We start from the raw sequence: 15,295 nt of genomic DNA on the forward strand, positions 1-15,295 counted from the left end.
TTTAGTCCTCATAAAGCACAGATAACTATTAACAGAATATTTTAATATATATGGTCTAGAACAAGAAACTAGTATGTGGCCATGAGTTTACTTTTCTTTTTGTGCTTTAAAATTTTTTACTGATAACTAGGCAAGGGAACCACAAAAATGGAAGTTTAAACCTACTGAAGAACCTGACACCACATCTTAAACAGTACATGGGAGGAATTTAGTTGATATTTTCACTTGAAAATTCATTCTACCTTCATTCATACAGTTTTAGCCAATTTTCTTCATACTTCTTTTTCTACAATTTTATATACTCAACCTACTGTCCCTTTTGTGACATAAGCACCCCCTTTTTCACAAGGGATACTGTTTCCGCATTCTGCTTGCCTTTTTTTTTTTTTTTTTTTATGAATGATAAGGTTGGAATAAATATAGTCTAGCAGCCATATTTCTCAAGCCCCAGCCCAAAAAACATTGACCCTCAAATGATCTTCAGTCTCCCCCAGCTTTGACTACAGATGTTGGCCAAAATTCCCATTACCCTATGTGATATGAAGCCAGGCTACACAGCCCAGTAAGATAGTCCTAGCAAAAACCTAAGCAGATAAAGTCAGAGGCTTAAGTTCCCAGCCCCGTCACGTTGGGGACAGTAGCATCATTAGTCATAAATGGTCTACTGGGCAACTCCTTCCTTCTTCAATGCCTCCACAACCCTTTCAGTTCAGCTACAGCATTGCAACCCAGCCTCTTCAGGAGGTGAAATAGAGATATCTGTTCATTTTGTTTCAGCTACAATGATTGTCTGAGAAATTTAGAAGAAACAGTCTACTCAGACTCATGTTAGTCACTAAACAGCAGATATTGGCGATCTGCAAAAGACTTGTGAGATAAGAGAACCATTAAACCTTTAAATGTAAACTTTTATGAGCATAAATGCTCATTCTAACAATTCTGTGAAAGGGTCTGTGTTAGAGGTGGGATCATGGTTTTGAGTTCCTAGCCTCATACTCAAGACCCTGTTCAGTATCCCATTGGCAAGGATAGGCGTATCACTAGGAAAAAAACAAAACACCTATCCACTGTCACTTGGTTTTGGTGAGAATAGGTCATTTACATGCTTGTTAGATTGAACAGCATGGGTGAAACTCAGACTCATAGAGTTGGTGATAAATCTCCTGCTGATTTGAGTCAAGATAGGATTTCATAACAACCGTGTCCCTGGAGAAGAGGATATCATTTGTATATAAAATGCCACTGTCTGCATCATCTTGTGGCCCCATTCTGTGTTTATTTTCAATAAATGAATTTAAAATTAATTTTTGCAAGAAGTATTGGACATACTAAATGTGGTTGTTTGCATATGTCTACATTCTCTTCATATTAATACCAGCAGATTCGCAGAGTGGGATCAAGTACCCTAAGATGTTAACGGGCACCATCTCGTCAATGTTACGGGAGAGGAGCAGCCTACCAACACTACACTTTGCCTGGACTGAAATGTTCATTTCAATGATAAGCAAAAATAATTTAAAAAAAAATTATATATAACCACACATCTTAGAAAAAGAAATGGTACGTGATTGCAGGGAGAAAAAATAATCAAAGGATAGATGGAAAATTATAGAAATTTAATGAGCCAATGTAAAGCCTGGTGTGAACTCTGCAGTTCTAGGGATGCATTTGGCTCATTGTATCTCCTCACATTACAAAGTCCTGCCAAACAAATGGAGGAAAGCATGTGAAAAACAGATGAATATTTTTCTTTCTTTCTTCTTTTCAGGAAAATCAGGACATATGGAAAAAGCTTAACTCCTAACGGGATTAAACTGCCAAGTTTATCCACCTTTGTACCAAAAAAGCCCTATAGATACATGTGACTTGCAAAAGTATCCTGGAGTTTGCTGTGTCTTTTCCACTTGGACTACTCCCAATACACGCAATGTTCTACTTTGCATTACAGCTGTGCCAATTGAAGAAAATAAAACTGAAGTAGCAGATAATAAATTCAAGAACCTAAAAGCTCACATTAATTGCAAAAAAAATCCTAGATCTTAATACGGGAAGAAGGCACTTTTATCATCTTGTCAGAACTCCTAAATAACACAGATTACAGAATTTTGTCAGGAAATTACTATATTAAAAACCTAGTAATAGGCATATTGACACTTGAGTGCATCTTTGGGGGGACAGAATTTCATGCATTTGTTCAGTATGGCTACTCCTGAGCTGAATGAATGAATGAATTTCCTTAAAAACGTGACATGTCCATCCAAAGACCTCACAGCACCAAGGAAGGTCTCTCTAGATATATGGACTTTGTGCTTATCTTCTAGACTACATTTCGTGGCAACAGCCTGCCCCAGTGCAACACATGCAGTTCCAAAAATGGCTTTGTACTTTTCTGACTCTTTTAGTTGAATTTTGGTTAACTTAAAGCTGATTTCTGCTTTTTCTGAGCTTGGTACTTTGCCTTTGCATATTTATTTCCAAGATCTGAAAAATCTACTGAATGATAAAGGCCCCTAAACCACTCCGTGGGAAGAAAAAATAAAATATCTAGATCTCAAGCCCTTAGCAAAACAGAAACTGGCTAAAGACTTGAGAATTGCATGATAAGGTTCAATCAGTGGGAGAGTGTTTTCATAGCTGCAGCTGGCATAACGCAATAGATAAGGCCAGAGGGATGAGAGGCAATTCCAACAAGAAGAGTAAAACAACTTCTAGGAGGTGGGAGGGAGTACAGCTTTAGAGAGAAAAGTTACAAGCTGTTGTTGCAGCAAGTGTGTGTAACTACCTACGGTGATTGTGGTGCCTGCCCAGCTATGGAGGCAACGTGCATCTTATTGTTCTTGTTACCACCTCTCCAATGCCTTACCTGCCCTCTGTGTTTAGATGAGTTTCTTTGAAGCCCAGAGACATAACTTTCTAACTGCCTCCACAGCACCCATTTCACACTGTGGCCCCCCCAACCTATGGGGTGGTTGTACTCATGGACTAACAGCTACAGTCAGGAGGAGAGCCTCAAGTGGACAAGTGCTGGACAGATTAAAGGTCAGGGATATGATTATTACAAAATCAAGAGAGTAGAAAAATCTTCTTTAATTAAAGGGATATTAAGAACAGACAGAATTAGCACAGCATATATAATAAATCAAAAATGAAAATACTTTGCATAGTTGAATGGGTTTATACGCAAACTTTTTTTTTTATCAGTCAGGAGTTCTCACCTTCAGTTACAGGAATCATAAAAAGTGTCACCAAAATCCAGCCAACTATGCGAGCATTGGCATGGAGCAGTCTTTTAACAACTCATACCAACGTACACAAGAGTGCATAGTCAGGAGGTAAAGACAGCCCCAACTAAAATGACCCAAAACAGACAGCAGCTCATCAATCTTGAATGAATCTGTCCAGTGATAACAGTTAACAAAAGCTTTTGTGACAATTATTACGGTAATGTAAATGACTATAAGATAGAGCCTCATTAAGTCTCAGTTTAGACCCCTTCAGTGACAATAATGCTGCTTTACCATCCTGCTGCAGTGATGATCTGGCCTCCTCAGTAAGCAGAGCACTGATTTTTATCCAACATCTTAAGACAGCACATTTGGCACCACAGTGTGACTTGGAAACTATTCTGGCATGGCAAGCAGTGCTACTTCATATAATATGCAAAAATCACCCAGAAACCTCTTGAAGGGTTAATGAGGCAAATCTTTCTACAGTTAATAATATTATCCTTGTCAAAACATACTTCTCCTATCACATATTTCTTTACTGTAACTAAAGCTATACTCTAGCCCACCCCACTAATCCTGGGCAATGCTGAGCAGTCACATTCCTCCTGCATTGTTTAGAATAAATGTTTACTCCAAGGCCTACGTGTTCTCAAGAAGAGTGAGAAAATGGCATCTGGGTTATGTATATATTTTTACCACAGATTGGTAATACAGGAGCTGGCTGTGCATCTCGCTCCTTATTCAAATAGGAACTGAAGACTAAAGCAGACATGGTGTTACGCCAAGCTGGGGACAATGCTACCACATGGAAGAAGATATTCGTTTGCTCTCTGCAAGATCCATTCATCTGTATGAAAATTGTCAGTTCATGGTTTTATGTGATTTTCCACATATGTCATAGACATCAGTTTAGCATGGCCTTTTTAATCTTACCCCTGTATCTATGCATGCTTGAATGTGTGTATGTGTGTACATTTTAGAAACAGCCAGTTGTGAGACAAACTTTTGCTAATTGACTTGTACTGGTAAAAATTCCTCCTTGTTTAATAACTTTCTGACTACTTTTTATCATTGCAGTTGGGTCTGTCTTTACTGGCTGACTTCTCCCTCCCTCTTGTTTATCTTGCTGTGAGTTATTATGGGACTGCTCCATGTGAAACAAGAGGAAATACCAGTACTTTTTCATCTCTGCATTTTAAGTCTCTCTTCTGTTACACATTTTGGGAGACACACATAAAGTAGGAGAGAGGTGACAGAGTAGAAATTAGAGAATGTGTTGCTATACTGTGCCTTATCTTAATTAGTGAATGGCCATTTCCTCAGCCAGAATATTTTATCTAAGAGTAAATAGTCTGCCATTGTTGTAGTTATCTGAACACAATATTATTTTAATGTACTCTTTCCAATACCTCTGTGAAGTAGCTATTAGTGATTATTAACTATAATGTATAATTATATTATCATCATCATCTTTATGATATAGATAAACACAAAGAGGGAAAGGTCCATATCCTGTGTAAACTGAGATCTTAAGAAGACTTTAGACACGAAAGACCAAAAAATCAGTATTTTATCCCTTCTGTTACCCTATGGACATAATACTATAGAAGTTTCCATTTTTACAAGCAAAGGTCTGTACCTCAGAAAACGCAGATGCGATGTAATATCAAACAGGCTGAGAAATCATTTTTCTGTCAAATGCCTATGAGTGATCAGGAATATCTAATGAGGTGCTCCTGCAGCTACAATCACCAGGGGGGATCTGATCCAGTATGTATACTCACAGAATATCCTGTACATGCCTACTATATGCAAAATATACTGTTGGTTATCGCATTCATTAACACAAAGAAATGGCTGTAACAGGGTTCTTCTATTCAGGAATTTAATAGAATCATAGAATCATAGAATCGTCAAGGTTGGAAAAGACCCTTAAGATCATCGAGTCCAACCATTAACCTATCACTGCCAAGTCCATCTATACCATGTCCTCGAGCACCACATCTATCCGTTCTTTAAATACCTTCAGGGATGGAGACTCAACCACTTCCCTGGGCAGCCTGTTCCAATGCTTGACCACCCTCTCCGTGAAGAAGTTTTTCCTAATGTCTAACCTAAACCTCCCCTGGCACAGCTTGAGGCAGTTTCCTCTCGTTCCATCGCTCATTACTAGGCAGAAGAGGCCGACCCCCACCTCACTACAACCTCCTTTCAGGTAGTTGTAGAGAGCAATAAGGTCTCCCCTCGGCCTCCTCTTCTCCAGGCTAAACAACCCCCGTTCCCTCAGCCGCTCCTCATAAGACTTGTGCTCCAGACCCTTCACCAGCTTCGTTGCCCTCCTCTAGAGTGTTTGCAGGGTCCCAGATTCAATTCTCACTTCTGCTGAGCAAGTTCAAACCCACACATCCTACCTTCCAGGCTAAGCTGCAGGTTACTTGGCAGAGTATCTACCTCTGCTCCTCCTCCTAAGAAGAGTCACAATTTTCAATGAAGAACTTGAGAACTGGCAGGGCTCATTACTCCAGTGGTTAGGGGAGCTCCTTGGGAGTTGGTGACATGGTTGCCAGATCTTTCCCCAAGATTAGTTTATATATTCTACTTGAAGGCTGTTTCCTGTACATTATTGGTTTTAATCCAGTCGGGCAAATCACCAATAGTATTCCTGAACCCTGTGTTTTGTTGGTTTCAGATTACTGATGGTTTCTCACAGTTTTCAGCAGTTAAGGCCACTCTCCCATGTGAAGCTCCTACCCTCGACAGCATCACTTCATTGGCATGCAGTGAGGGTGCTGGACAGCCTGCAATGCACGTATACTATGTGGAGGAGGGAATGCTGTAGGGAGGGTGAGGGAGAGAGGTCACATGGCAAAACTGGGGTGAAGAATAAGGAAGGATTCATTTAGGAATGAATGACAACAATGTCTGAACAAAAAACTTGCAGTATATTCAGCAGAGGACCTAGTGTGGGGTCCCTTGGGAAAACGAGGGTATCACTTCATAGTCACGTCACAATGTCAAATGAGATTCTTCGGTACGGGGACAAGATGAATTCTGCAATTTCTGTTTAAGTGCTTGCCTTTGCAACCTAAACAACATTTATTTTAACAGTACTTAAGCATAAATAAAGACGAAAGGAGTAAGAATGTAAATGCAGCATACCAATTTGGGCCCATTTCTCCTTGCAAGTAGCTTAGCCTGAGGCATTTGAGCCTCTGCCTCACATTCCCACAAGTTTCAGACAGCATACTGGCTTTGTTTGTTCTTTTAAAGAGGGTTATGAAAAAGTGAAATAGTAAGTTTTACACTAAAAGTTAAAGTAATTAGCTTAGAAGACCACTGACAACATAAATATTATTAAGATGTGTAGCTAAGTGCTACGTAAACTTACTGCACTGAAGACTGTGAGGAGAGCTAAATAACTTGAGCACAAGAGAAACTTAAATAGGGCTAGATAGAAGACGAAATTCTCATCAGTTCAAAATCACTGCCTCAAAGCCAGTGTCTCTAAGTTGTATGAGTACTATTTCATCTACTTTCAAATAAGATCTTATCGTAGATGGCTGGGTCACTATCATTCTCCAAAGCAAGAGGAAACTTCCTAGCTAATTTGAGAACACATCTTTTCTTTCTGTGTGGCTGGATTTTTGGCATACCATAGCTCGGCCCTATTTGGAGCCTTGTAAAAGTCACTTATCTGAGCCTATCGGTAGCCAAACGGAGCACTGCGAACATTCCCGCTGGAGCTGCCAGCAAAATAACGGCTCCCTGAGGATTAACTTCTTCTTGGCTAAAAAGAAAGCGAGCCTGTGTTACCACAGCATAATGGCCTTCATCTGTAACCTAGATCTTGGCTGGTTTCTTTCAAATGCTTTTTCACTACGCTATCAGGAAAGGAAAAAGACCCACGTAGGTCACAGGGAACTTCACAGTATCAAATGGTGCCTGTAGGAACCCGTTGCCCCTCCCCTGAACCCTTTCAGAGGAAGCCTGAGAAAAAGGAAAAGGTCTCAGAAATCTTTCTTGAAGAGAGGTACGGGGCAGTACAGGGAGCAGGGGACAAGCACTGCTCCCTCATAAGGAAACAGCTAGAAGATAAGCGTCCCTGTGTGCTTTGCTGCCCTAATGTGCGGATCTAGGGGAGAGGAGGGGCTACTATCACTGCAGTTTCTGATCACTCAGCCTTTGAGAGCAAGGGACCAGGAGCTACCGTGGTATGTCACATCGCAGCCCAAAGTGCTGACCACTGCCTGCAAACCTCAGTGTCTCATTCTGACTTCTGGGAGGGGCTGGGTCTAAAATAAAACCAGGGAAGGTCACCTTAATAGCCGCTGACTACTAGCTTGTTCTATGCCCAAGGGAACAAGGCATTTGCATCTCCCACGGGCATTTAAACCTTTCTGTCTAAAATATGATACAGCTTCTCCTGCTGCAAATTTTTCAAGCAAGCTGCTAACATGAAGGATGACATAGAGCCTGAGTCTGCAAATGCTTGCATTCAAAAATACTTTTCCTCCCATGAGACAGTCTGTCGGCTGATCACAAGTCACGGTGCTGGAGCAGGAAGGAATAAACCCCAGACCCTGCCCACACTGAAGGCCACTCAGTGTAACTGTGGTACAACTGCATTGCCTTCAAAAGGGGGCAGTGTTCAATTAATGTTGAGTCCTTAGGAAATGTTACCCCATTTACCTTGAGAGCTGTGGGCTCCCGATGACTTAGACCACATTCTGGTTCTTTGTGGGATATTTATCAGATATAGAGTAGCAATTTAAAAGGCTATCTGGAACTGGCAAAGGTAGGTGAGTTGGAAAAGGGAAACTTAATTTAGACATCTAACTTGAAGTGCCTGAGTTCAGAAACAACATTCCTATATAGCCAACAGGGAGAAATAATCTATCAGAGCCCAATCCCTCCTTTGCTAATCCAAACTGCTCATACCTACATCTATCCATTTACTCTACAGGGTGCCCAAACAGACAGCCCTGGTTTTGCAAACTCTAAATCCAAGAAACATAATAAAATACATCTCCTTACCTGCTCTGTGAGGAACTCTCAGGTACGTGGTACATGAAGACATTTCCTCTGGAGGCAGCAGCCCAGTGACTGGCCATGTTTATGATGGGACACATGATAAACTGGTCACTGATAAAAAAGAAAGAGCAGGGAACAGACACAGTCACATAACAGAAGAAAGGAAAAAAACCCACAACCAACAGACCTCTCTCTATATTGATAGCCGCCTTTAGATCTTCCAAAACAGCTCATATCTCTGCCTTCAAGTGCACTGAGGGAAACCATGTTCACCCTCTATGAGCCCCGTACAACTTAGAATTCACTAAATTTTTTTACGTTTTATGAAGTGTTGAACAATGGTAATGGTACTAAAGCAACAAGGTCTGACACATGAGTATCCTGGCCAAAAAAACAATCCCATTTTAGTCTAGTTTATGGGGGCTCATGCTTGTAATAGTAGAAAGCTCCTTCTTCTGGCACCACTAGGTTGCAATGGCATCTAGTAAAAGGGCTTATATATTTTCTGGGTTATGGATCAATAATATCATTTCTGCATTTGTTTCTGTGTGATTTTTTGGGGTAGAGTTTCCAGAGGTGGAAGAAGTAAGAGACCACTTTTGGAGATATCTTGCAGGGCCTCTGGCAGGGTTCATCAATATGGAATATCTGGTGCAGTACGTCTGGGAGAGAAGGTTATCAAGAAGAGTGGAATGAGATACTTAAATGATCAATTTATCACTAGATATTGCAATACAAAGGTATGAGTGAAGCAAATATATCCAAACCTTCCTAGCTTCCATTTACCCAAGAAGTGAGGCTGGAAGGTGGGGTGAGCAGTAGCCGGAAGGAGCACAAGCGGTTCAAAAGGGGCAGGCAGAAAACAGGACACCTTACTGCAAGATATCTCGTTATGATTCCTCAAGGCAATATTATATACACACATATCACCACTTCTCGTTCTACATGTGCCCAAAGATGCAGCACACTCTTTGGGTGTTTATATATCCATAACTACATGAGCACACACAAACTTATCTGCTGCAGAAGTGGGAGGTTTCAATTCTTGGTCTTGTGAATCTGAAACAGTAGCTGCTCCTTCAAACTTGGTAGGTAAAAAAAGAATGACTGATGGCAAGAAAGAACACTGTCAGAGAAGCATAAAAACATGTTGCTATATTTAACTGATATGATTATGAAAGGCACTGTTTGGGTAGCTATCTTGGTTCGGCAGAGTTTATTTTAAGACCATCTGTGATACCACAAGCTATGGGCTGACTGACCACAATACTCTTTGACAGTTATGGTTGACAACACCCATATGAAACGAAAATTACTCTTCTTCACATGCCTACCAGCAAGGGGTTTTAGAGGAGCAGATGGTCTTTGAAAACTAGGGAGTCTGTGGAGACCATTAGCTCTCTAGAAATGCTTTGAGATACATTTCACCACTTAAAATTGATTCTCAGTTGGTGCTGGGGGGGGGGGGGTAAAGTCAGCTATTCTGAGGAAGTAAAAAAAAAATTTAAAAAATAGTAACCACAAAAATGAAAGCTGCTTCTTACAGGCATGGAATAAAAAAAAAAAAAAAAAAAAAAAAAAAAAGGAAAGAAAAAGAAAACGAAACTCATTTTATACCTGGGAAAAAATACTGGAGAATTGCAGCTATAACAATTTCAAAAGTGGAAATATTTTAAAACCACAAAATATGCACAATGTATGTAGTTTATAGCAACCACTTATGTTGCTTTCTCACACTTTATAATCCTGTTAAAACTTTAGCAATTAATTATAACCTCCTGACACAGAACTTTTCTTGGGTTACACATCTATACTGGTAGTAAGTTTTTTGTTAAAAAAAATGAACAGAAAACAAAAACCCAAAACAAACACACACAAAAAAACCAGAACCAAAACCCTCTTTTCTCCATAATGTATGTGATACTGATGTAGATGACTGTCATTCTGTAACTGCTGTCTCCCTCCCTTTCTCCTGTAGCTGGAGAAATTTCCAAAGTGTTTAAAGCAAAGGATTATTATCAGATGTCCTGGTTTCACTATTCATCCTTCTGCTTGCTTGTGGTGACTCTTTAAGCCATTCACTTCTTTCCTTAGCCAAGTCATTTGCCTCATACCATAAACAAGCAGGTAACCCCTATGCCCGTGAGGCTGCTGCAGGGCGCTCGCAGGCAGAGAGCCAGAGGAGTTACTTGTTTATCGCATTCCTGCTGCAAGCAAGCAGTGTGCTACCCATCGTAGCTTTGCAAAAGTCAGTGTTTGCACCACACTGAGCCCTGCGCTGAATGTGGATGAGCAAATTCAACAGCCCTGTGTTATAACAGCTCCTTATGGAAGTATCTCTGGGTGGGAAGGGTTAAAATTTAAGTCCTTCAGTGTTTTATTATGGCTTAAAACCTTACTGATCTGACTATAGGATGATAGCCCCATGGTAACAGTGGTGATGGAAAGAGTGAAGATGAGTTCTGGCTTTAATGCCCATGAACCACAGCGCTTCCACGTGTGCTGCATGCAGTGGCCCCAGATGCCGCAGTGATGGGTGGCCTGTCCCTGGGACAGGCTACGAGGCAGGGCAAATGCAGCATGGTGTGACACTCGATAAATGGCACAAAGCTCAACCCACAGCCTTCTGGCTTGTTTACTCCATGACCGCAATGCACCGGCACACCTGGACCACCCAGAAACCTTCCCCAAACAGATTTGGTCACTCGTGTCTTGGGTCAGATGTTTCCAAGTGAATCTTGGCTCCTGTTCATCTCCTGCTCCCTGAGGCTCCCCTGGAGCAATGCCCTGCAATTCTGATGGAGGACAAAGACCTACTGAAAGGAAAACCTTGTCTCTGAGGTCTCATGGAGAGGCTCACGGTGGGACAGAAAGCTGTAACACTGAGAGCGCAGATACCAGGAGCTTGTAGCTATGATGTATCGGTTCAGAACAGAGGTGAAACAGCTTGGATGGGCACACTAGGACTCAAACCACCAGCTTATAAAACACATCACTTTAGAAATGTAAAGAGGTTTCATAATGAATCTGCCCATGAAGCAGAGACAGTAATAGGGAAAAAGCTTTTTGATTAATTTTCTGAAAATCTGTTCAACTTTTAAACATTCAGACCACAAGTTTGCATAGAGGCAGGAAAGAGGGCGTAAGGATATTTCCCCTCAGTTTGCCTCCTTTCAGAAAAATTGGCCCACCCCATCACAGCTCAAGATCTGTAACTGGCTAAAGCAAACTGGCTGCCGATGGGGGAGAGAGCAAAATCTATAGTCTTCTCTGCAGACCAAACCATCATGTGACCCGAGCTAAAGATATCCACCAATCTCTATGGCCTGCCATAGGTGTCACGACTGCTGTGGAGTCCTAGTTCAACAGGGCAATGAACTCTTCAAACTGACTGTTATCCAGAACTGCTGGACCCTGATGCCATACCCAGTTAAGGGTTGAAGCTATACATATATACTAGGTGGTGTGAACATGGCCCACTGCTCCTCTTCCACTTCCCAATGGTCCCTGCCTGCAATGTTTCAATGCAAAGTGTGGGAGTGTATATACTGGAGGCAAGTTGCTCATCCGTCTGCTGACATGTCATCACTATTTTCTTTGGAAGGGGCTGAGAGGCACTGTGAGTCTACGGTGTGTCCTGATGGATCAATCAAGGCAAGAGTCAGATATCGTGTGTTCTCCTTTCACCTTCACAAGACGACTTCCTACAGAAGCATCCTGATGCCTGATTCTGCTTTCTCTCACCATGGGAAACCATACGCAAAGGGAGCAAAATGTGGATTGGGTGACATTATACTATCGCTGTACACTGGCATAAATGATTACCCAAGGGTCAAGGAATACATGAATAAGCTTAAGGGGATTCTTCTGCCATAGGTAAAATGGAGATTAGCAATGCACAGAATGGGGTTGGGAGCCTCTTTTCTGAACATTCACAAATGCTTCACTGTTTTACACAGGATACTCATCTGTGGAAAGCCTGACGTTGTGAAGAAATATATTTTGCCAGTTTCATTATATAAAAATTAATGTAATTCCTGAAATCAAAGTTTTCAAACCTGACCACTCTCCAAATTTGCAAAAACTAGGAAAAGTATCTAACTGTATAATTAGGTGACTGTTTGTGAACAGAAGCCAGTCTATTAGTTCTTCTACTGTCACAGAGATGAGAGGACTCAAGAAATAGTTGATGCAGACTGTGCAAACAACCAAGACGTCTTTGACATGAAAGAGTACACAAAGAAGCATTAGCAGTCTGAATCCAATATACAGTTCAGGAAAGACAATTCAAACTTTTCACATGGCATAAAAGTCAGTTCAATTTCTGTTTACCAATGACATTGGAAACCTCATGGAAAATGAAATCATATTGCCCATTTTCTGTTCATTTGCAAAGAAATTTCTCAAGGTTTTCAGAATATAAATGCACACTTCAGATAAGCAAAACAAACCTTGCTTAACCCCAATCACACAGGTGTAATAGAATGAGTTTCTTACCGGGTGGCATTTTCCAAAGCCCTGGAAAAGGATGAATAATCATCGGTTGAGTGTTCAAGGGAGTAATACCACGTAGCTGCATCTTCAATGAATGAGTTGGAGTCTTCTCCTCCTAGAGAATTTTGCAGAGCCTGATAAAAGGCTGTTTTGCTGTTGGCTCTTCCTTGACTTTCTTCAAATTTCTGAGAACAAAATGCATACATGGAATTTACAAACAAAACCAAAAGGTAGATTTTTAATGGAACAATATAGGCTCTGATCTCCCTCTGCTGGAATGAGTCCTCTCTGAGGTGATCTCTGATTCCTAAGGGAAGAAGTAGGGGACATTCCTACTTTTGCCTTCCTAAGACTGTCACCAGCCAGCTGTGTTGGCTTCCTCAAAACATACTATAGGACTGAATCCCTAAGCTGGTAAATCCAAATCAAAGGTACAGTGCTGTGCAGATGTAGCTCTAATACTACAGAAACCCAGCTGGCTCCCACAGAAGTAGTCCATATGGATAGTTCTCCAGTGTGGGTGTGCTCAATGCTGTCTTTCTGATGAGCTCCCTGCAGGAAAACTAAAGGGGACAGAGGGAGCTATTGCTCCTTTCCTTTGGGAAGTCCAGAAAGCGAACACGCCATATAGCCATTTCATGGCTATATCACTCTGCCTCTTCTGGAAACACCTACAAAGAAATGTGGCTGCCATAAGGCCTGTATTTAGGGCCCTTCTGGACTAATATCTGCCTTAGCCCTGGAAAAGAAATCCCCCTCTCTCAAGTAGCAGCCATGATCTTCAAACTTTATAACGCCTAGGGCCTTTCAGACAGACCTACCTTGAAATGTCCTTTTCATGAGTTCTGTGGTCTGAAACCTTTCCTGACATAAAGGCATTTTTTCCCAGAGCAGAGTGCCCATGTCACTGCAGAACTACTGATAGCAGGGGAACCATCTTCTATGCCAAACTGCTTACCCGACCCTATTTTTACCAAAGCTAAAAATTGCTGGAAGTTTTCACCACATCTTTCTTTAAGCAAGTTTTTTATTTTATCAACTCAGATTTTCACTTTTTTTTTTTTTAAATAATGTATTTCAAGTTCAGAAAGAGAGCTGAACCTTCCTGTGGATCAAGTCCTTTCTAAACAGAGCACCTTGCAAACACACACTGGCTGAAACCTGGTATAAGAACTCCAGCAAGAAAGCTCTAGTAAACCACCTATATTATTTTGGGCAGTCAGTCTGATGCAAAATAGGCTGGTGTCTGCCCAGTCCAGTTACCATAGATGCTTTACTGAATATATTATTTTGATGGCCCGCAGCTGGTTTTCATCACGCAGCTAGATCTTTCCACAACCCTATACAGAAAGTACAGAGGGAATAATTACTTTTCAACAGATTCACAGAAATGAAAGATGGAAAATAAGTCCCCATCTGCTGAGGCTGAGGCCTGTCCTTACTGATGTACTCTAACGCTTTGTGCATTTTGATTAAGTGACTTTACAAGGGATTTCAAAACACTACCGAATATCCTAAGGTCCAAAAAGATCTTGGCAATTTTCCTTGTATTTGTAATAAATTCTTCTTTTGCTAGATTTTGGCCCACGCAATGTGAAAAGAGTCATGTGGTGCCAGTTTTATTAATACAGCTGCACTTTGAAAAAGATCTGCACCTCACACATGACACGTCACTTCATGTGCACAAATGCCACATAGGAAACTGCACAGCACACTCGCCTGCAAAATCATTCAGTTTAAATACAGCAAGGATACGTATAATTTTCTGCAAGAAACAGAAACTATCACTGAGGACCTGACTGCAGATTCACTGAATTCAAAAGCAACCTTCCCATTGGCTTCGGCGCACATCAGTTCAGCTCCCTACTAACCAGCAGAAGCATTGCTGCTGTCTAATTAGGAATCTCTCATTTGGTGACAGGAGCTGGCAGATTTGGCTAGCAGATATGGATAAGAACAGATGCTTTTCTGTGTCAATGCAGAGCGCAACTCTTCTGTGTAAAGCGTCCTGTACAAAGCAACTTTCATGCAATGTTTTCATTTTGTTGGGGTATTTTTAATGGATTTGTCACCTTATTCTACACCTGTCATGGATAACAGAGACAAAAAGAAAGAGAAAAAAACTTAGGGTAATGATTATGTACCCTAGGAACTGATCCTTCTCTGCCTCATCAACTACCGAGCATCAAATAAACATTACAGTTGAAAACCACAGAGGACATGAATCATCATACAACACATGGTTAAGCTGAGGAACTCCTTTCCACATGGTTTTGCAGATGCCAAAATTGGTGAAGATGAAGTATCATGAACAGTTTTTTGAGTTAAAAAAAAAATAAAAGAATCAGTTGATGGTTATTAATTACGGAAAGGCCAATTCAGGCTAGGAAGTCCCTGAGCTGCAAGGTGCTAGAGGTTTGGAGAGCACAATCTGAAACAGAATGTCTCAAGTGTTGCTTTGGCTACAATGTAATATAATTTAAACATCTGAATTTAACGTGATAGAACAAAACAAAACAATACAATACATTCAAAGCAAAACC

General features: G+C 41.0%; 1 protein-coding gene across 1 annotated transcript in view; it reads right to left on the reverse strand.

The window, feature by feature from the left end:
- TG (thyroglobulin) overlaps positions 1-15,295 on the reverse strand; it is a 158,754-nt gene that overhangs the window by 10,430 nt on the left and 133,029 nt on the right. Inside the window, exons 44-45 of the mRNA XM_087733838.1 lie at positions 12,756-12,937; positions 8,262-8,369 (exon numbers count right to left, since the gene is read on the reverse strand). Of these exons, the coding sequence (XP_087589964.1) occupies positions 8,262-8,369; positions 12,756-12,937 (290 nt within the window). The remainder of the gene's footprint in view (positions 1-8,261; positions 8,370-12,755; positions 12,938-15,295) is intronic.

The sequence above is a fragment of the Nipponia nippon genome, unplaced genomic scaffold, assembly GCF_047370975.1.
Source record: "Nipponia nippon isolate SJK-2023a ecotype South Korea unplaced genomic scaffold, ASM4737097v1 scaffold_1, whole genome shotgun sequence".
Lineage (NCBI taxonomy): Eukaryota > Metazoa > Chordata > Aves > Pelecaniformes > Threskiornithidae > Nipponia > Nipponia nippon.